The sequence below is a fragment of the Bombina bombina genome, chromosome 4 (genome assembly GCF_027579735.1).
Source record: "Bombina bombina isolate aBomBom1 chromosome 4, aBomBom1.pri, whole genome shotgun sequence".
In the NCBI taxonomy this organism is placed as follows: Eukaryota; Metazoa; Chordata; class Amphibia; order Anura; family Bombinatoridae; genus Bombina; species Bombina bombina.
In genome coordinates, this window is record NC_069502.1 from 880271751 (window position 1) to 880294776 (window position 23026).

At 40.6% G+C, this 23026-nt stretch overlaps 1 protein-coding gene across 2 annotated transcripts in view; it reads left to right on the forward strand.

The window, feature by feature from the left end:
* Nucleotides 1–23026, forward strand: part of LOC128657416 (oocyte zinc finger protein XlCOF7.1-like) — a 114765-nt gene that overhangs the window by 22235 nt on the left and 69504 nt on the right. For both annotated transcript variants that reach the window (XM_053711758.1, XM_053711759.1), the window contains exon 2: nucleotides 6570–6675. In XM_053711758.1, the coding sequence (XP_053567733.1) occupies nucleotides 6598–6675 (78 nt within the window). In that variant the 5' untranslated portion in view covers nucleotides 6570–6597. The remainder of the gene's footprint in view (nucleotides 1–6569; nucleotides 6676–23026) is intronic.

Below are 23026 nucleotides of genomic sequence, written 5' to 3' on the forward strand. Positions count from 1 at the left end.
CGCACATAGACTACACTTGGTATTTTTACAGGAGACTCATTGGGAGAGAGAATCTAGACAACCCCGAGGCTCGCCTTTCTACCCGATCTGTGAAACGGCCTCTTTTACGAGAAAAAAGAGGGGTGTAGCCATCTTGATACATAGAGATGTTTCCTGCAGGAACGACCATGTGGAGCGGGACCCAGAGGGTAGATATCTCGTCATGATTTGCACCCTAAATGGGATTCTTTGCACGCTGGCTTCCATCTATACTCCCAACACGAAACAAATCCCCTTTTTATGGAAGTTTTTGAATAGACTAGATGAACTTAAGAGGGGTCATGTGCTGATAGGAGGGGATTTGAATCTAGTGTGGGATCCAGTACTAGACAAAAAGCAATGGAAACACACCCAATTGACCGTAATGTAACTACGCAATCCAACGCTTTTTGTAAGCTTATGTTCCAGTATGGATTGTTTGATATATGGAGGTGCTTAGCCCCGACTGAACTAGACTATACACACCACTCAAAACCACACAACTCCTATGCACGGATAGATTATCTATTATGTGACTCCTGGGCTCTTGACAAATTTAATACACCGCAAATTAGACTTTGTCCTTGGTCTGACCATGACTCGGTTAGTGCTAACTTCTTGCTTCTACAACCCCCTGACTGTAGGTCATTCTGGAAACTCCCAGATAAATATCTAGCTGAAATTGAGGTTCCTCAACGGACAGAAATTATACTTTACTTTTTGAGACTCAATAACATGAGCGATACGAGCCTTAAAGTAGTGTGGGCCGCCCTCAAAGCTTATCTAAGAGGCCACTTCTTAAAAAAAAGTGCCCAATGGAAGGCGAATAATAGGGTTTCCCTTGCTAAGTTATATGCAGATCTTAGACAACTGGAGCTAGCAAACAAAAGAACTCCTGACCTTGCCCTTGCTTCTCAGGTGGGTTCCATTAGAACTGAAATCAACAAACGGGAGCTAATAAAAGTGCAGACTAATCTATTCAGGCTTAAGCAGCTCTATTACTACAAAGGGAATAAGGCAGATAGACTATTAGCTTGCAAGCTTAGAAACCGAGCTGTGCAAAGCAGGATCTCTGTTATTAAATCGACTCAGGGAATAGTACGCTCACCCAAGTAGATAGGTAAGGCGTTTGCGGAATACTATGCTTCCCTATATGGCCTAGATAATAGTCCCAACAGGCCGATACCAAGTAGAGAGATGGTGAGGCGGTTCCTAGTGAATTTGCAACTACCGACCTTAAGCAAGGACTCCGTTGACGATTTGGAGAGCCCTTTTACTCTTGAGGAAGTAAAAGCAGCTATCCTAGCCCTAAAGTCTCATAAAGCCCCGGGCCCGGATGGCTTCACAGCATTATTCTACCGAACTCTTGCCCCACTGTAATCCCTGTTGCTTCTCCGACTGTATAGTGGAGTAGCTAAGGGAGGTAGCCTTCTTAAAGAATTCTTGGAAGCTAATATCTTGACCATTCCTAAAGAGGGGAAGGACCCTACGGAGTGTGGGAGCTATCGACCTATCTCCCTAATTAACGTGGATGTTAAGATCTACGCAAAAATTCTTGCGGCTAGGCTGGGACGACATTTACCCTCTATAATTCACTTGGACCAGGTGGGATTTGTCCAGGGAAGGCAGGGTACTGACAATACCCGCAGATTACTGAACATCTTTATGGAAGCGTATGATATGGGACTGCCCCTTCTCACCCTGTCGTTGGATGCTGAAAAGGCGTTCGATAGGGTGAGATGGGAGTATATGTTTGAAACCCTGAGAGTTTTTGGAATCCTGCACTCCTTTTGTAAAGCGGTTGAGGCATTATATACTTCCCCGACTGCGGTGGTCAAGGGACTCGGTTTTTGTTCCCCTAGAATTCGAATAAGCAATGGAACCAGACAGGGGTGTCCCCTGTCCCCGCTCCTATTTGCACTTGTTATAGAGCAGCTGGCAGAGGAAATTAGGAAGGATAATCAGATCCAGGGCCTCTTGATGCATGACTCGCTCCAGAATTTGGCGTTATTTGCGGACGATCTCACTCTATTCATTGTAGACCCGACTCTTTCACTTCCACCTCTAATGACTCTAATAGACTCTTTTAGTGAGATCTTGAACTACAAAATTAATGTTGCCAAAACAGAAGCCTATATGATACATGTTGATCAAATGGAACAGTGGGTCCTCAGGAAAAAATATTCCTTCAAGTGGTCGACTAAGGGGATACGCCATCTGGGGGTGTTCCTGTCCCATAGCAGAGACACTGTCCTCCAGGAGAATTATCATGCTCTGCTGAAAGAGGTAGACAGAAACCTGAAATCTAAAAAGTATGATGAAATTTCCTGGATGGGTAGGATTGCGGCCCTAAAGATGATTCCTCCCAAATTGACGTATATCATGAGGTGTATCCCACTCTTGGTCCTAGCGAGGTTACTGCAAAGCTTTCAAGCTCTCTTTAATGCCTACGTCTGGAATAATAAGAAACCTAGGCAGTCCCCTCTAGAGCGAGGCGGCCTGAGCCATCCTAATGTCTGCTTGTACTACGAGGCTGCTATGATTTCCCATGTCTCAGCATGGGGGCGAGATCTCCCACCCACGAGGTGGAGAGAGCTGGAACAAGCTTCTCTCCCGGCGTAATTGGACCTTTCTGATCTGCTATGGTTCCCCCCGCACCTAACTTCACTGTTCACCATTTCTAACCAATTGGTTAAAGGATGTCAGTCGCTGTGGTATAAATTGCGACATCATTTACTGATCGCCCACACCACCTCGAGTTTGAGCTCTTAAAACTGAGATCTTTGATGAGGGCATGGGGATTTCTGTCTGATAAAGTTGGGAACCCCACAATCTGGGAGACCAGATGGAAAGCTGGCCTCCAGCTCTATAAACCCCTCACGACACACTATAGATGCCTCTTGGGAGACCCGGTACTCACAAAGACGAGACACATGACCTCATGGGAGATGGAACTAAAAGTATCATACACAGCTGTAGAATGGACCAAAGCGATAACAATGACCAAAGCGACACTACACTGTACTACGATGTATGAGCTCTACTTTAAAATCATTACTAGGTGGCACCTTGTCCCGACCAAATTACAGACTTTGTACCCTGACCACCCTCCCGCCTGCTGGAGGGAGTGTGGTGGGGTGGGTACCCCGCTCCACACGTGGTGGTTATGCCCCAGACTTAAGCTGCTCTGGTCTAGGCTACGAGTTGTATGTGTCAGGCTAGACCTGCCAGAGCTTTCCAGCCCTAGTTTGGCCCTCCTACATTTGGGGTTAAAGAAACTGCCTAGCCATAAGAAATCCCTTCTCCTGTACTTGCTCACCTCAGTTAAAATGCTGATTGCCAGGAATTGGAAAAAGGTGCTCCCCCCGAGGTGGCAAGGTGTAGTAGAATACCTGAACTATGTTAAGTCCATGGAGAACTATGTTTACAGAGTGAGAAACCAGTCAGCAGCATTTAGTCACATCTGGGAACCTTGGAAGAAGTATCTGTCGCAATATAAACATTAGGAAGTGCAGAGGCTAGCAACACTAAAGTAAATAACCCCAGAAACAGGCGCTAGACGCCCCGACCAGGAGACCCTGCCGTGTCTTTAAGGGGTGCCCTGGTTTAGTTCGGAAATTCTCTCTCCCCTTCCCGCTAATGATCCCCCTCCCTTACCCCCCCCCCCTTCCGTCCCACCACACTCCCCTCCACCCCTCCCCGCCTTACTTTCATATTTACCTCTTCCCCCGTATATAACTTCCTTCCCCGGCAAGTGTACTTTATTTATTTCTGAAGGAAGTATTAATATAATGACCGTTTGTATGTATTTGTGTTTGTGCTCTGCTCATGTTTATTTCTATTTTTGTACAAATGCAAGCAATATGGATCTGCTGGTGTAACTAGATGTGGCAACATTCGCCATATCCATCTTCTTATCAAAAGAGCATTTCCTTGACTTGTCAGGTGTTCAGCAATATAATTTTCTGATTGGTCGGTAGACAGCCTGTGGTAGGAATACTTGACCTGTGCTTGTAACATAAAGAACTGCCTAACCTGTCATGCAGTTTAATACGCTGATATTGTGTTTCACCCATGTACAATGACTTTTGAAAATGATGGATTGTACTGTTATTACTCCTTTTGTTTAAAATAAAAGTTTATAAAAAAAAAAAAAAAAGAAATATACCAAAATGGGCCTAGATTAAAGGGACACTGAACCCAATTTTTTTCTTTCGTGATTCAGATAGAGCATTCAATTTTAAACAACTTTCTAATTTACTCCTATTATCAATTTTTCTTCGCTCTTTTGCTTTCTTTATTTGAAACATCTATTTTTTTGGTTCAGCACCATGTTAAGCACTTGTTTATTGGTAGGTGAATTTACCCACACAGTGGGTACAACACAGTGTGTTCACCAAAAATGGGCCGGCATCTATACTTACATTCTTGCATTTCAAATAAAGATACCTAGAGAATGAAAATAATTTAATAATAGTAGTAAATTAGAAAGTTGCTTAAAATTGCATGTTCTATCTGAATCATGATAGATAAAAATTGGTTTCAGTGTCCCTTTAATACCTTGGGTTAACTACTTAAAAAATAAATATATAATATTGATAGGTAAATAAAAAAAAAACAAGGCTCTATTTCTGTTTAAATGGAGTGATAGCAAAAATGCTCTGGTATTTTGTGCAATTTTTTGTCGGAAATTCCTGGTAGTGAAGGGGTTAAGTTCTATTTATTAAAGGGACAGTCTACTCCAGAATCTTTATTGTTTAAAAAGTTAGATAATCCCTTTATTACCCATTCCCCAGTTTTGCATAACCAACACTTATATTAATATACTTTTAACCTCAGTGATTACCTTGTATCTAAGCCTCTGCAGACTGCCCCTTTATTTCAGTTCTTTTGACGGACTTGCATTTAGGCAATCAGTGCCCTCTCATAAATAACTGCACGGGCGTGAGCACAATGTTATCTATATGAAACACATTAAATAACGCCCTATAGCTGTGAAAAACTGTCAAATGCATTCAGATAAGAGGCGGCCTTTAAGGGCTTAGAAATTAGCATTTGAGACTACCAAGAGAACAAAGCAAACTTAATGATTAAAGTAAGTTGTTTTTTTAAATTACATGCCCTATCTGAATCATGAAAGTTTAATTTTGACTAGACTGTCACTTTAAACTCTGTATGTTAATTGTATAACATTTTGCTGTGACGAGTGGACATGTTATTTATGCAGAGACAAATTCACAGTTTTCAGAACCATAAAACCAATAATATATGAAAATATCTTCAAGAAAGAAAAATTGTCCAAAATAATCTGACAGGAACTTTTGGAGAACAGTGAATTCATTGTCATGTTCAAGAAACCAGTTTGAGATGATTTGAGCTTTGTGACATGGTACATCATCCTGCTGGAAGTAGCCATCAGAAGATGGGTACACTGTAGTCATAAAGGGATGAACATGGTCAGCAACAATACTCTGGTAGGCCGTGGCATTTAAACAATGCTCAATTGGTACTAAGGGGCCCAAATTGTGCCAAGAAAATATCCCCCACACCATTACACCACCATCACCAGCCTGAACCGTTGATACAAGGCAGGATGGATCCATGCTTTCATGTTGTTTACGCCAAATTCTAACCCCACCATCTGAATGTCGCAGCTGAAATCGAGACTCATCAGACCAGGCAACGTTTTTTCCAATCTTCTATTGTCCAATTTTGGTGAGCCTGTGCGAAATGTAGCCTCAGTTTTCTGTTCTTAGCTGACAGGCGTGGCATCCGGTGTCGTCTTCTGCTGCTGTAGCCCATATGCTTCAAGGTTTAACGTGTTATGCGTTCAGAGATGGTATTCTGCATACCTTGGTTGTAACGAGTGGTTATTTGAGTTACTGTTGCCTTTCTAACATCTCAAACTAATCTGCCCATTCTACTCTGACATCAACAAGGCATTGTTGTCCACACAACTGCCGCTCACTGGCTATTTTCTCTTTTTTTGACCATTCTCTGTAAAATTTCTGTGTGAAAATCCCTGTAGATCAGCAGTTTTTGAAATACTCAGACCAGCCCATTTGGCACCAACAACCATACCACGTTCAAAGTCACTTAAATCCCCTTTCTTTCCCATTGTGATGCTTGATTTGAACTTCAGCAAGTCATCTTTAACACATCTAGATGCCTAAAGGCATTAAAGTGCTGCTATGTGATTGGCTGATTAGCAGTTTGTGTTGCCAAGCAATTGAACAGGTTTACCTAATAAACTGGGTAGAGGGCTGTGTGTGCAAGAGGCAGAGGCAACATATTTATAATATTACCTAGCTGTGTATAAGGCTCCCCTCTCGACCCATATCCCCTCACTTTGCCTGTGGTTAAACCAAAATAGTGATAATCATCAGTGTAGTGTGTGTCTGGTGTATGTGTGTTTAGATATACTGTATGTCAGGGGTTGTTATATCTTTATCTTCAGATAGATATATGTGGGGGTGCATATGTACATTTGTTGGTATCTGACCATTATTCCCATATGTGTAATTTCTGTCATGTATGTGCCACTGTTGCAGGTCTCAGTATTACACAACCTCACTGACCATGAACAAGATGAAGAAGAAGCTGCCTGAGCAGATCCTGAATCACATCCTGGAGATTCTCTACCTGCTGACGGGGGAGGTGAGAAAATATTGTAATGACACCACGGTAACCTCCTGCAGTGCATATGTGTATTACTTGCTTAGCAACACAAGGTGACAGATGCTCAGAGGTAAAGAAACAGCTGGTGTTTAAAGTGATGGTAAACTTTCCACGTATTGGGCCAGATTACAAGTTGAGCGCAAAATATCGCTTCCTTGGTATTTGGCTACATTTAGCCACCAATCTGCAAGCGCTACCCTGGTCCTGAACCAAAAATGAGCCGGCTCCTAAGCTTACAATCTTGCTTTTTCACATAAGAGAACAAAGAAAAATTGATTATAGGAGTAAATTAGAAAGTTGCTTAAAATTGCTTGCTCTATCTGAATAATGGAAGTTTAATTTTGACTAGAATATCCCTTTAAAGGCCTTTGCCTGTCTTTTTTTCTAATGCCATGTGACCCCAAAAAAATATGGCCTGTAGGGGCGCTATAAACCAGTAAATATAGTCTAATACACAATAATTAGTGGCGTTTGATGCAAAAAATGTTTGTAGAACAGAGATACAAAATATTTACAAGCAAACCAATGAAAATGTCCTTGGAAAGAGGGGTCAAAGGCCGTCCAATGACCAATGTTGACCACCAAGATAGATATGTAGAATGAGCTCCCAAAGGTATCAAGCGATGAGGCTGCAACTCTTCAACAAAGGATGATGTAGTCCTGAAATAAGAAAGGTAAAAAGAGGCGCCTCATGTGCAGATGAGAAGGTCTTATGTCTGAATAAAGTGAACCAAACAAATCACAGGGTACTCACATTTGGTGAAAGCACCCAGTTGTGCTTATAGAGGCAGTCTGATATCTTACGGTGTATCACCTCATCACCTCACCACCTCCCGCATTACAGGAACATTTTACAGATGCAAATATTCCGAAATCCAAACCTCTTTTGGTCCCAAGCAGTTTGGATAAAGAGTTTTCTCCAACATAGGTGTGTCCGGTCCACGGCGTCATCCTTACTTGTGGGATATTCTCTTCCCCAACAGGAAATGGCAAAGAGCCCAGCAAAGCTGGTCACATGATCCCTCCTAGGCTCCGCCTACCCCAGTCATTCTCTTTGCCGTTGTACAGGCAACATCTCCACGGAGATGGCTTAGAGTTTTTTAGTGTTTAACTGTAGTTTTTATTATTCAATCAAGAGTTTGTTATTTTAAAATAGTGCTGGTATGTACTATTTACTCTGAAACAGAAAAGAGATGAAGATTTCTGTTTGTATGAGGAAAATGATTTTAGCAACCGTTACTAAAATCCATGGCTGTTCCACACAGGACTGTTGAGAGGAATTAACTTCAGTTGGGGGAACAGTGAGCAGTCTTTTGCTGCTTGAGGTATGACACATTCTAACAAGACGATGTAATGCTGGAAGCTGTCATTTTCCCTATGGGATCCGGTAAGCCATTTTTATTCAGACAGTAAATAAGGGCTTCACAAGGGCTTATTAAGACTGTAGACATTTTCTGGGCTAAATCGATTCATATATTACACATATTTAGCCTTGAGGAATCATTTAATCTGGGTATTTTTGTTAAATAATATCGGCAGGCACTGTTTTAGACACCTTATTCTCTAGGGGCTTTCCCTAATCATAGGCAGAGCCTCATTTTCGCGCCGGTATTGCGCACTTGTTTTTGAGAAGCATGACATGCAGTCGCATGTGTGAGGAGCTCTGATACATAGAAAAGACTTTCTGAAGGCTTCATTTGGTATCGTATTCCCCTTTGGGCTTGGTTGGGTCTCAGCAAAGCAGATACCAGGGACTGTAAAGGGGTTAATGTTAAAAACGGCTCCGGTTCCGTTATTTTAAGGGTTAAAGCTTCCAAATTTGGTGTGCAATACTTTTAAGGCTTTAAGACACTGTGGTGAAATTTTGGTGAATTTTGAACAATTCCTTCATACTTTTTCGCAATTGCAGGAATAAAGTGTGTTCAGTTTAAAATTTAAAGTGACAGTAACGGTTTTATTTTAAAACGTTTTTTGTACTTTGTTATCAAGTTTATGCCTGTTTAACATGTCTGAACTACCAGATAGACTGTGTTCTGAATGTGGGGAAGCCAAGGTTCCTTTTCATTTAAATAAATGTGATTTATGTGACACTGAAAATGATGCCCAAGATGATTCCTCAAGTGAGGGGAGTAAGCATGGTACTGCATCATTCCCTCCTTCGTCTACACGAGTCTTGCCCACTCAGGAGGCCCCTAGTACATCTAGCGCGCCAATACTCCTTACTATGCAACAATTAACGGCTGTAATGGATAATTCTATCAAAAACATTTTAGCCAAAATGCCCACTTATCAGCGTAAGCGCGACTGCTCTGTTTTAGATACTGAAGAGCATGAGGACGCTGATGATAATGGTTCTGAAATGCCCCTACACCAGTCTGAGGGGGCCAGGGAGGTTTTGTCTGAGGGAGAAATTTCAGATTCAGGGAAAATTTCTCAACAAGCTGAACCCGATGTGATTACATTTAAATTTAAGTTGGAACATCTCCGCGCTCTGCTTAAGGAGGTGTTATCCACTCTGGATGATTGTGAGAATTTGATCATCCCAGAGAAACTATGTAAAATGGACAAGTTCCTAGAGGTCCCGGGGCTCCCAGAAGCTTTTCCTATACCCAAGCGGGTGGCGGACATTGTAAATAAAGAATGGGAAAGGCCCGGTATACCTTTCGTCCCTCCCCCCATATTTAAAAAATTGTTTCCTATGGTCGACCCTAGAAAGGACTTATGGCAGACTGTCCCCAAGGTCGAGGGAGCGGTTTCTACTTTAAACAAACGCACCACTATACCCATAGAAGATAGTTGTGCTTTCAAAGATCCTATGGATAAAAAATTAGAAGGTTTGCTTAAAAAGATGTTTGTTCAGCAAGGTTACCTTCTACAACCAATTTCATGCATTGTCCCTGTCACTACAGCCGCGTGTTTCTGGTTCGATGAGCTAGTAAAGGCGATAGATAGTGATTCTCCTCCTTATGAGGAGATTATGGACCGAATCCGTGCTCTCAAATTGGCTAATTCTTTCACCCTAGACGCCACTTTGCAATTGGCTAGGTTAGCGGCGAAGAATTCTGGGTTTGCTATTGTGGCGCGTAGAGCGCTTTGGTTGAAATCTTGGTCAGCGGATGCGTCTTCCAAGAACAAACTCCTTAACATTCCTTTCAAGGGGAAAACGCTGTTTGGACCTGACTTGAAAGAGATTATCTCTGATATCACTGGGGGTAAGGGCCACGCCCTTCCTCAGGATAGGTCTTTCAAGGCCAAAAATAAACATAATTTTCGTCCCTTTCGTAGAAACGGACCAGCCCCAAGTGCTACGTCCTCTAAGCAAGAGGGTAATACTTCTCAAGCCAAGCCAGCCTGGAGACCAATGCAAGGCTGGAACAAGGGAAAGCAGGCCAAGAAACCTGCCACTGCTACCAAGACAGCATGAAATGTTGGCCCCCGATCCGAGACCGGATCTGGTGGGGGGCAGACTCTCTCTCTTCGCTCAGGCTTGGGCAAGAGATGTTCTGGATTTTTGGGCACTAGAAATAGTCTCCCAAGGTTATCTTCTGGAATTCAAGGGGCTTCCCCCAAGGGGGAGGTTCCACAGGTCTCAATTGTCTTCAGACCACATAAAGAGACAGGCATTCTTACATTGTGTAGAAGACCTGTTAAAAATGGGAGTGATTCATCCTGTTCCATTAGGAGAACAAGGGATGGGGTTCTACTCCAATCTGTTCATAGTTCCCAAAAAAGAGGGAACGTTCAGACCAATCTTAGATCTCAAGATCTTAAACAAGGTTCCATCGTTCAAAATGGAAACCATTCGAACAATTCTTCCTTCCATCCAGGAAGGTCAATTCATGACCACGGTGGATTTAAAGGATGCGTATCTTCATATTCCTATCCACAAGGAACATCATCGGTTCCTAAGGTTCGCATTCCTGGACGAGCATTACCAGTTCGTGGCGCTTCCTTTCGGATTAGCCACTGCTCCAAGGATTTTCACAAAGGTACTAGGGTCCCTTCTAGCGGTGCTAAGACCAAGGGGCATTGCAGTAGTACCTTACTTGGACGACATTCTGATTCAAGCGTCGTCCCTTCCTCAAGCAAAGGCTCACACGGACATAGTCCTGGCCTTTCTCAGATCTCACGGATGGAAAGTGAACGTGGAAAAGAGTTCTCTATCTCCGTCGACAAGGGTTCCCTTCTTGGGAACAATAATAGACTCCTTAGAAATGAGGATTTTTCTGACAGAGGCCAGAAAAACAAAACTTCTAAACTCTTGTCAAACACTTCATTCCGTTCCTCTTCCTTCCATAGCGCAGTGCATGGAAGTAATAGGTTTGATGGTAGCGGCAATGGACATAGTTCCTTTTGCGCGCATTCATCTAAGACCATTACAACTGTGCATGCTCAGTCAGTGGAATGGGGACTATACAGACTTGTCTCCGAAGATACAAGTAAATCAGAGGAACAGAGACTCACTCCGTTGGTGGCTGTCCCTGGACAACCTGTCACAAGGGATGACCTTCCGCAGACCAGAGTGGGTCATTGTCACGACCGACGCCAGTCTGATGGGCTGGGGCGCGGTCTGGGGATCCCTGAAAGCTCAGGGTCTTTGGTCTCGGGAAGAATCTCTTCTACCGATAAATATTCTGGAACTGAGAGCGATATTCAATGCTCTCAAGGCTTGGCCTCAGCTAGCAAAGGCCAAGTTCATACGGTTTCAATCAGACAACATGACGACTGTTGCGTACATCAACCATCAGGGGGGAACAAGGAGTTCCCTGGCGATGGAAGAAGTGACCAAAATCATTCAATGGGCGGAGACTCACTCCTGCCACCTGTCTGCAATCCACATCCCAGGAGTGGAAAATTGGGAAGCGGATTTTCTGAGTCGTCAGACATTACATCCGGGGGAGTGGGAACTCCATCCGGAAATCTTTGCCCAAATTACTCATCTGTGGGGCATTCCAGACATGGATCTGATGGCCTCTCGTCAGAACTTCAAGGTTCCTTGCTACGGGTCCAGATCCAGGGATCCCAAGGCGACTCTAGTAGATGCACTAGTAGCACCTTGGACCTTCAAACTAGCTTATGTATTCCCGCCGTTTCCTCTCATCCCCAGGCTGGTAGCCAGGATCAATCAGGAGAGGGCGTCGGTGATCTTGATAGCTCCTGCGTGGCCACGCAGGACTTGGTATGCAGATCTGGTGAATATGTCATCGGCTCCACCATGGAAGCTACCTTTGAGACGAGACCTTCTTGTTCAAGGTCCGTTCGAACATCCGAATCTGGTCTCACTCCAGCTGACTGCTTGGAGATTGAACGCTTGATCTTATCAAAACGAGGGTTCTCAGATTCTGTTATTGATACTCTTGTTCAGGCCAGAAAGCCTGTAACTAGAAAAATTTACCACAAAATATGGAAAAAATATATCTGTTGGTGTGAATCTAAAGGATTCCCTTGGGACAAGGTAAAGATTCCTAGGATTCTATCCTTTCTTCAAGAAGGATTGGAGAAAGGATTATCTGCAAGTTCCTTGAAGGGACAGATTTCTGCCTTGTCTGTGTTGCTTCACAAAAAGCTGGCAGCTGTGCCAGATGTTCAAGCCTTTGTTCAGGCTCTGGTTAGAATCAAGCCTGTCTACAAACCTTTGACTCCTCCTTGGAGTCTCAACTTAGTTCTTTCAGTTCTTCAGGGGGTTCCGTTTGAACCCTTACATTCCGTTGATATTAAGTTATTATCTTGGAAAGTTTTGTTTTTGGTTGCAATTTCTTCTGCTAGAAGAGTTTCAGAATTATCTGCTCTGCAGTGTTCTCCTCCTTATCTGGTGTTCCATGCAGATAAGGTGGTTTTACGTACTAAACCTGGTTTTCTTCCAAAAGTTGTTTCTAACAAAAACATTAACCAGGAGATAGTCGTGCCTTCTTTGTGTCCGAAACCAGTTTCGAAGAAGGAACGTTTGTTGCACAATTTGGATGTTGTTCGCGCTCTAAAATTCTATTTAGATGCTACAAAGGATTTTAGACAAACATCTTCCTTGTTTGTTGTTTATTCTGGTAAAAGGAGAGGTCAAAAAGCAACTTCTACCTCTCTCTCTTTTTGGATTAAAAGCATCATCAGATTGGCTTACGAGACTGCCGGACGGCAGCCTCCTGAAAGAATCACAGCTCATTCCACTAGGGCTGTGGCTTCCACATGGGCCTTCAAGAACGAGGCTTCTGTTGATCAGATATGTAGGGCAGCGACTTGGTCTTCACTGCACACTTTTACCAAATTTTACAAGTTTGATACTTTTGCTTCTTCTGAGGCTATTTTTGGGAGAAAGGTTTTGCAAGCCGTGGTGCCTTACATTTAGGTGACCTGATTTGCTCCCTCCCTTCATCCGTGTCCTAAAGCTTTGGTATTGGTTCCCACAAGTAAGGATGACGCCGTGGACCGGACACACCTATGTTGGAGAAAACAGAATTTATGTTTACCTGATAAATTACTTTCTCCAACGGTGTGTCCGGTCCACGGCCCGCCCTGGTTTTTTAATCAGGTCTGATAATTTATTTTCTTTAACTACAGTCACCACGGTATCATATGGTTTCTCCTATGCAAATATTCCTCCTTAACGTCGGTCGAATGACTGGGGTAGGCGGAGCCTAGGAGGGATCATGTGACCAGCTTTGCTGGGCTCTTTGCCATTTCCTGTTGGGGAAGAGAATATCCCACAAGTAAGGATGACGCCGTGGACCGGACACACCGTTGGAGAAAGTAATTTATCAGGTAAACATAAATTCTGTTTTTCATCTGTAGTGTGCATATATAACATTTATAGTGTGTGCAGACCATTTTGAAATATGGCACTTAAAAGGATATGAAGCCCAACATAATTTTCTTTCATGATTTATACAGCAAACAATTTAAAAAAAAAAAGAAAACTTTTCAATTTACTTCTATTATCAAATTTGCTTCATTCTTTTGATGCCCTTTGTTGAAGGAGCAGCAATGCTCTACAGGCAGCTAACTGAACACATCAGGTGAGCAAAAGACAAGATTAATAAATGTACAGCCACCAATCAACAGATTGCTCCCAGTAATGCATTGCTATTCCTGAGCCTACCTAGGTATGCTTTTCAACAATGGATTCCAAGAGAATGAAGCAAATTTGATACCAGAAGTAATTAGAAAGCTGTTTAAAATTACACGTTCTATCGGAATAATGAAAGTTTAATGTTCCTTAAACCAGGATGGTCCTATTGTGTCTTCTTTCATGCCAAATTCACAAACTAAGGGCTAGAATGGCAATCCTTTTTTTGTTTTTTTTCTCAAGCGTACATACTGTTGAAAGTAAACTTATTACACGGGCAGGTTAGCACTCGTAGTACAAGTTAAAAGTAAACAGTTTACACCCAAGCGAAACCTGATGCATGCTAACTTCAGGACTTCAGATATCACGACTGCATTAACTCCTTCTTCCCCTAGAATACAATAGAGCGCGCAGAAGAAAAATAACTAAAATTTTTCACTTGATTGCTAATCCGACACCTCATTAGACCTACAATCGCTTATTAATATATACATGTATAGATATAAAATATTTACATCAAATGCACAGTAAGACGCATTAAAAATAAAATTGGTTAAAAATTATTTTTCATGTTTTAAAGTATTTTAACTGGAAAGGACTCAAAGGTGTGTGTGTGTATGTATATGTATATATATATATATATATATATATATATATATATATATATATATATATATATATTAGAGCTGCAACAACTAATCGGCATAATCGATAATAATCGATTATGAAAATAGTTGTCAACGAATCTCATAATCGATTAATCGGTTTGCAATTAGTTGGTCTGTGCACAACACCAGCTGCTTCACTCCAATGAACTCCTGCATATGGTATTGTGTTTTATGGTTATGCACTTAGCCTAAAGGACATCTACAGACATCTACTTTTCACTTTTTCAGGACAGTATACGTTTACAACTACCCCTTGCTTATGTGCAACCCAGATATAATAGTCATCATTTGGATTGTTTATATTAAATCTGGTGATTTGTTACTATGCTTTTCATGATATAGTGCCAAGCTTGTTGTTTACACCTTGCCCCTAGATTGATGGGAGTTATTTAAATTGATGTGCACTATTATCTGTTTGCACAATTATTAGCGTATTGCTTGCTATTGCTGATTATATGTACTGTATAAATAAATGTGTAAGGCTTTGTGCTGTTAATGATATACAGTCCTTAGCGCTTTTGATCTTGTTTTTTATTGTTTTTTTATATGTTTAATAAATTGTGATAATATGTACCAGATTCAACCTCAATAAGTATATATTCGTTATTTTTAGAGCGGACTAGATATTTCCCCTAACCTTATAGCTGGTTATTTACCATTGCATATAGATATTCAAGATATTTTTATGTTACAATGAAGTCAAGGGTTACTTTATTAAGAGATCCCTTGCCAAGGTAGAAAACACTTAGCATTGGTGAAGAGCTAACAAAGATAAATATCCCACTTTGGTGAAATTGGCAAAACCCTACGTATACACCTCAACAGCCTTTTTCTCTGCTGCAGGAAATATAGCTGCAAACAGAGAACCAGCCTTAGCCAGAAGCATGTGGACATGTTGAGATTTTTGCATTTCAATGCAAAGTTTCTGAAATAGTGAATAACAGAATGTTATTAACAGTGATAGTCCAACTCTTTCTAGTTCTACCTCTTTTCAAAAAGTTTGTGGTTTTGTTTTGTATAATTATAAAACTGTGCTCTGCTGCTTAAAAATTGAAGAAACAGTTGTGTTAATGTAAAGTATTAGTCTGAAGTTTATATTTGTAACACTCATTATGTGGATTTTATTTAAAACATAGAAAACTATTATTGATTATCTTTTTATCCGATTAGTCGATTAATCGAAAAAATAATTGGCCGATTAATCGATTATGAAAATAATCGTTAGTTGCAGCCCTAATATATATATATATATATATATATATATATACACACATATATATATATATATATATATATATATATATATATACACACACACACACAGTGTTCTCCACAGAAAATGTTGCCAATGTATTACTTTCTAATCTTATAACATTTTCTGCTATTAAAAAGCACAAAATTGCATAATTTAACATACACTTATTTAATGATACTTTGTGCAATAAACGAAAAAAGATTTGAATATTAACACAGTTTTGCTCTGTGCTTAAAATCCAGAGAGTGCGATTATTTGGTGGATTATATATATATATATATATATATATATATATATATATATATATATATATATATATATATATATATATATATATACACATACACACCAAAATGTAGGAGCGTACTCCAATGGGATTTCTTTAGTAAATGTTACACTTTATTTGTGAACGTTTTCGGACCTATATGGTCCATCCTCAGACATTTTTTGTGTGTATATATATATATATATATATAACAACAATGGAGTTCCACCAAAATACTGCACCCCAGCATGTGCTGTAACTGTTCATCAAAGAGACTATCAGTGCGTTTTGAAACATAAATTTCTTCTTCTATGCACTGTTTAATGATTGGCAAGACGTTAAACCCCCTCTTAGTTCATATCAGAGTGAAACACTATGTGGTCTCTCAGTATCCCATATTGTCACATAGTTACCATTTAGATAGGTCACTTGAATAATAAACATACACTCGATACACACTAAATATACAGAGGAGTGGGAGTTTAAATCTATTTGTCAGACGCAAACCACAAGTAATCTGCAGCATGTAGCTGCAGTGACTCACCACCTCTTTGTGTGATCGCTTTGTTGCGTATGTCTCCTTTCCTCTTTGCGGGATCCACAAAGTCTGAGCACACTCGTAGCGTGCTGTACACAGGACAATCCTTTCCGGTCCTTCACTTCTCTCGCCGTAAGCCGCCGCGTGGCATGGATCCAACCGCCTAGGATATCCGGGTCGGGGGTGTGTCTCGTCACTGGCCAATCACTAGCGTTCCTCCTTAGTCAGCGTTTATAGACTCAATCTTTGAACATCCGGGGAGCCTAGTCAGCTTAGCGAGTCCTGGTAAATAGGTAATGTTAACAAAGACGAAAAAGTTCTTGCATGCTGATTAAATAAAAACAGTTCCTTTTATTGGTTCCAACAATTGTTGGTAAAAAAGACCCGGAGGGTCTACAGCAGAAATAGGTTATAACACACTCAGCAGTGAGCATTGAATGCTGACATGTTTCTGCCAGGAGGCCGTAATCGTAGCTGTTCAATGCTCCTGCTGTAAAACAATTTAAGAGCAGTGCCCACTTACTATTGGTCACCAGTGGACCAATCAACTGACCAAGTTAGTAGGTGTGTGTTAGTATAACCTTATAGAACAATCAACCTATTAGTCACACTAGTGGGTGTGTTACTAAACTTTTATAATACATTATGTTATATGCTAAGGGAAAATATAAAAATGTCAAATATATGTTGTGTAGCAATATGTACAGAATGTATGTCCAAATGCCCCCTAGAGTGATCTACTATATATTTATAGAGATGTTAACTGTTTTAATTTAAGGATTTTTATCCTCACAGTGTTAGTATATGTGTTAGCATTGGACTCATCTATACTAATGATATTTAAGGTGGTATAGTATATCTCAGTAGTCATTAAGGTGTCTCAGCTATAGCTCTAAATAGGATTCAATGTTGTTATAGTAATAATAATTACAGTCTAAACCATAGTTACTAGTCTAAAACAAAACCTTAGGACAATGGACCTGTCATATTAATAAATGTGATTAATATATGCACCTTGCCTACTCTTTGTTGGGGTATAATAAGGCAACACTAATCTATGTCTCTTCCTATGTAGCAATAGTAATGACTTGTGTACATATGATCTGTTTGATTTATGTGCGTAAACATAAACATACCCTAACCACATATGTACTAATTTACGTATACATGCACCTATATACATGAGCAGCGGTTTGCACCATTATACCAATAAGTAGTAATGATTTTTTTCTCACTAGATTTTCTAATTACAGCAAAGAGTTTAGAAATTATGTATTGAGAGCAATGAGGTTTATGCTCACCCACAACTATTTTAAATTCAAGGGGAAGTTCTATCTCCAGAGATGTGGGACAGCAATGGGGGCAAAATGTGCCCCCTCCTATGCCAACCTTTTTATGGGTTGGTGGGAGCTGTCCCACATCTATGGAGATGAGAACCCCTACAAAGACAGTATAACCCTCTATAAGAGGTTTATTGATGACTTGATCATCATATGGCATGGAACTGATCTGGACCTTCAAAAGTTCCTACATAATTTGAATAACAACTATGTGGGACTTAGGTTTACATGGGAGATTAATTTTGAACAGATTCATTTCTTGGACCTCACCCTAAGTGTGAGTGAAATAGGGAACATTGTTTGTGATAGTTACCGGAAACCCATTACGAAAAATTCACTATTGCATGCTACATGCTGCCACCCCAAACATGTTCCCTTCGCAGTAGCAAAGGGACAAATGATAAGGGTGAAGAGAAACTGTACTTCGGATACAGCCTGTGAAGTACAGAGTAAAGCTTTGAGAACACGCTTAAAACAAAGGGGATACTCCACACATACAGTAAAGAGGGCACAGAAGGAAGTAGAACAGATTCCTAGAAATACACTTCTAACTGATAATATCAAACACAGAGATAAAGAAGTTAAGTCCCCTAAAGTCACTTTTTTAACGGATTATAGCACTGACTATGCAGCTATATGTAACATTGTCCAAAAACATTTTAGACTACTGGCAGCAGTTCCCAAGCTAGACCAATGTGTAGAAAATGGATTGCGTTGCTCTTACAGGAAATGCAAAACACTAGGGAACATACTATCACCATCAGAGCTCCCCAAAGATACTCCATCCAATACTCGTTCTTGGCTGGAACACAAAGGGATGTATAGATGTGGCAAAACAAAGTGCAGGCCATGTGACTTTGGAATCTTTTCAGACAATTTTATTTCAGCGGTCACTGGTGACACTTATAAAATTGATAAATGTGTCAATTGCACATCATCATACATTATATATGTCATCACCTGCATTCAATGTGACCTACAGTACGTAGGTTTAACTACAAACGATGCCAACATCACCAAAGGGGAAGCAAGCACACCTTTAGTCAGACACTTTAACAAAAAACATCAGCTAGATACCTTCAGATGGCAAATCATTGAACAAATTACCACGCCACCTAGAGGTGGAGACAAAGACAACATTTTGAATAAGAGAGAGATGTTCTGGATCTTCAAATTAAAAACTAGAGTTCCAACAGGTCTGAATTCAGAATACGACCTAATTAATCATTGGAAATAGTGGGTCCAGAACATACTCTTCATGACTACATCTGACGGTCTTAAGAATATAGAGACAACATTTAGGATTTTAACTTTCAGCAAGCACACTAACATAAACATTACTACTTATTGGTATAATGGTGCAAACCGCCGCTCGTGTATATAGGTGTATATAGGTGCATGTATACGTAAATTAGTACATATGTGGTTAGGGTATGTTTATGTTTACGCACATAAATCAAGCAGATCATACGTACACAAGTCATTACTATTGCTACATAGGAAGAGACATAGATTAGTGTTGCCTTATTATACCCCAACAAAGAGTAGGCAAGGTGCATATATTAATCACATTTATTAATATGACAGGTCCATTGTCCTAAGGTTTTGTTTTAGACTAGTAACTATGGTTTAGACTGTAATTATTATTACTATAACAACATTGAATCCTATTTAGAGCTATAGCTGAGACACCTTAATGACTACTGAGATATACTATACCACCTTAAATATCATTAGTATAGATGAGTCCAATGCTAACACATATACTAACACTGTGAGGATAAAAATCCTTAAATTAAAACAGTTAACATCTCTATAAATATATAGTAGATCACTCTAGGGGGCATTTGGGCATACATTCTGTACATATTGCTACACAACATATATTTGAAATTTTTATATTTTCCCTTAGCATACAACATAATGTATTATAAAAGTTTAGTAACACACTCACTAGGGTGACTAATAGGTTGATTGTTCTATAAGGTTATGCTAACACACACCTACTAACTTGGTCAGTTGATTGGTCCACTGGTGACCAATAGTAAGTGGGCACTGCTTTTAAATTGTTTTACAGCAGGAGCATTGAACAGCTACGATTACGGCCTCCTGGCCGAAACATGTCAGCATTCAATGCTTACTGCTGAGTGTGTTATAACCTATTTCTGCTGTAGACCCTCCGGGTCTTTTTTACCAACAATTGTTGGAACCAATAAAGGAACTGTGTTTATTTAATCAGCCTGCGAGAACTTTTTCGTCTTTGTTTACATATATATATATATATATATATATATATATATATATATATATATATATATATATTATAAGGAGGCACTCAGTGGTCTTTTTCAATGGTGAAATTTAATAATCGTGACGTTTCAGGGACACACTCCCCTTCCTCAGAAGGAAGGAGAGTGTCCCCCCGAAACGTCACGCTTATTAAACTTCACTATTGAAAAAAGACCAGTGAGTGCCTCCTTATATCCTATGTATTGAACCGTGGGCACCCTGGGAGTTGTGCATTGAGGCAAGAGTGCTCTTTTTGGGACTTTGTGTATGTGTGTGTATGTATATGTGTGTGTATATATATAATATACAATATATAATATATATATATATATATAGATATATATATGTATGTGTGTATGTATATAAACAGTATCCCACAAAAGTGAGTACACCCCTCACATTTTTGTAAATATTTTATTATATCTTTTCATGTGACAACACTGAAGAAATGACATTTTGCTATAATGTAAAGTAGTGAGTGTACAGCCTGTATAACCGTGTAAATTCACTCTACCCTCAAAATAACTCAACACAAAGCCATTTTCCCTCCACGGTATCATGTGACTTGTTAGTTTTACAAGGTCTCAGGTGTAAATGGGGAGTAGGTGTGCTAAATTTGGTGTTAACACTCTCACACTTTCTCATACTGGTCACTGGAAGTTCAGCATGGCACCTCATGGCAAATAACTCTCTGAGGATCTGAAAAAAAGAATTGTTGCTCTACATAAAGATGGCCTAGGCTATAAGAAGATTGCCATGACCCTGAAATTGAGCTGCAGCACGGTGGGCAAGACCATACAGTGGTTTCACAGGACAGGTTCCACTCAGAACAGCAGAAAAGGAAGGGGGCGAAAATCACTTGAAACAACGCTCTGGGTGTAAATCTGTTAGTATACCACAGCCAGTGAAGGAAAGATTTATACAGTTAATATTAGCCTCTAAAGTTCACAGTTAGTGCTTACTATAGAGCCTATACAGTTAAGGATAAAAGCATTCCCCAAGAGCCTTAAGAGACTCTCTTACCTAATGCTTGCTTCTCAAAAACGATGCACAGCTCCTATTCAAATACCAGGAATGTCTGCTGAAAAGTAGGATATCTGGATTTCGGGCACCTAAGCCGGTATGGATACTTCGGCAATACTCCCTCGCAACAGGGCAGCCCATCCAGTCACTCTGTGTGAAGATCCTCTCGTCTAAACAGCAGCAGTCTTATCGGTATTGCGCCAAGTAGTTCTGTACTCTGGCGTCTTCCGACGTCTCTCTCATCAGCCAATCGGGGAGAAGGAGCAGCTTGCAGCCAGGAGAATCAGGGGTCTGTATTCAGCAATCTGTTTTCAGCTTTGACTCTAATACCTGGCTGTCACCAGGAGGGCAGTCAGTCTTTGTCTAACTGGCAAAAGTATATCCAGAACAAAAGAGTTTTGACAAAGACTGACAATATAAAAGTTCCATTTTATTAGGTATCACAGTTAAAAGGAAAACGAAGGCACTCTCCGAAGTATCAAGGTAGGAAAACAGTCCCTAGAAAAAAAAAATGGAACTTTTATATTGTCAGTCTTTGTCAAAACTCTTTTGTTCTGGATCCACTCAGAACAGGCCTTGCCATGGTCGACCAAAGAAGTTGAGTGCACGTGCTCAGCCGCAGCGTCATATCCAGAGGTTGTCTTTGGGAAATAGGCGTATGAGTGCTGCCAGCATTGCTGCAGAGATTTAAGGGGTTGGGGGTCAGCCTGTCAGTGCTCAGACCATACCTCGCACAATGCATCAAATTGGTCTGCATGGCTGTAGTCCCAGAAGGAAGCCTCTTCTAAAGATGATGCACAAGAAAGCCCGCAAACAGTTTGCTGGAGACAAGCAGACTAAAGACATGGATTACTGAAACCATGTCCTGTGATCCGATGAGACCAAGATAAATTTGGTTCAGATGGTGTCAAGAGTATGTGCCGGCAACCAGGTGAGGAGTACAAAGACAAGTGTGTCTTGCCTACAATCAAGCATGGTGGTGGGAGTGTCATGATCTGGTCCTGCATGAGTGCTGCCGGCACTGGGGAGCTACAGTTCATTGAGGGAACCATGAATGCCAACATGTACTGTGACATACTGAAGCAGAGCATGATCCCCTCCCTTCGGAGACTGAGCCGCAGGGCAGTATTCCAACATAACGACCCCAAACACACCTCCAAGACAACCACTGTCTTGCTAAAGATGCTGAGGGTAAAGGTGATGGACTGGCCAAGCATGTCTCCAGACCTAAACCCTATTGAGCATCTGTGGGGCATCCTCAAACAGAAGGTGGGAGAGCACAAGGTCTCTAACATCTACCAGCTCTGTGATGTCATCATGGAGGAGTGGAAGAGGACTCCAGTGGCAACCTGTGAAGCTCTGGTGAACTCCATGCCCAAGAGGGTTATGGCAGTGCTGGAAAATAATGGTGGCCACACAAAATATTGACACTTTGGGCACAATTTGGATATTTCCACTTAAGGGTGTACTCACTTTTGTCGCCAAAGGTTTAGACATTATGGCTGTGTGTTGAGTTATTTTGAGGGGACAGCAATTTACACTGTTCTACAGGCTGTACACTCACTATTTCACATTGTAGCAAAGTGCCATTTCTTCAGTGTTGTCACATGAAAATATATAGTAAAATATGTACAAAAATGTGGGGGGTGTATTTACTTTTGTGGGATACTGTGTGTGTATGTATGTGTGTGTGTGTATGTATGTATATATGTATATATATATATATATATATATATATATATATATATATATATATATATATATATATATATATATATATATATATATATATATATATATTCCAGCCAGAACGAATCCTCCCACCAGGTACAGCTACCTGGGTGCAAATATAGCCAATAGGTAGCTTTAATGGATGACTTTTCACGGATCTCAAG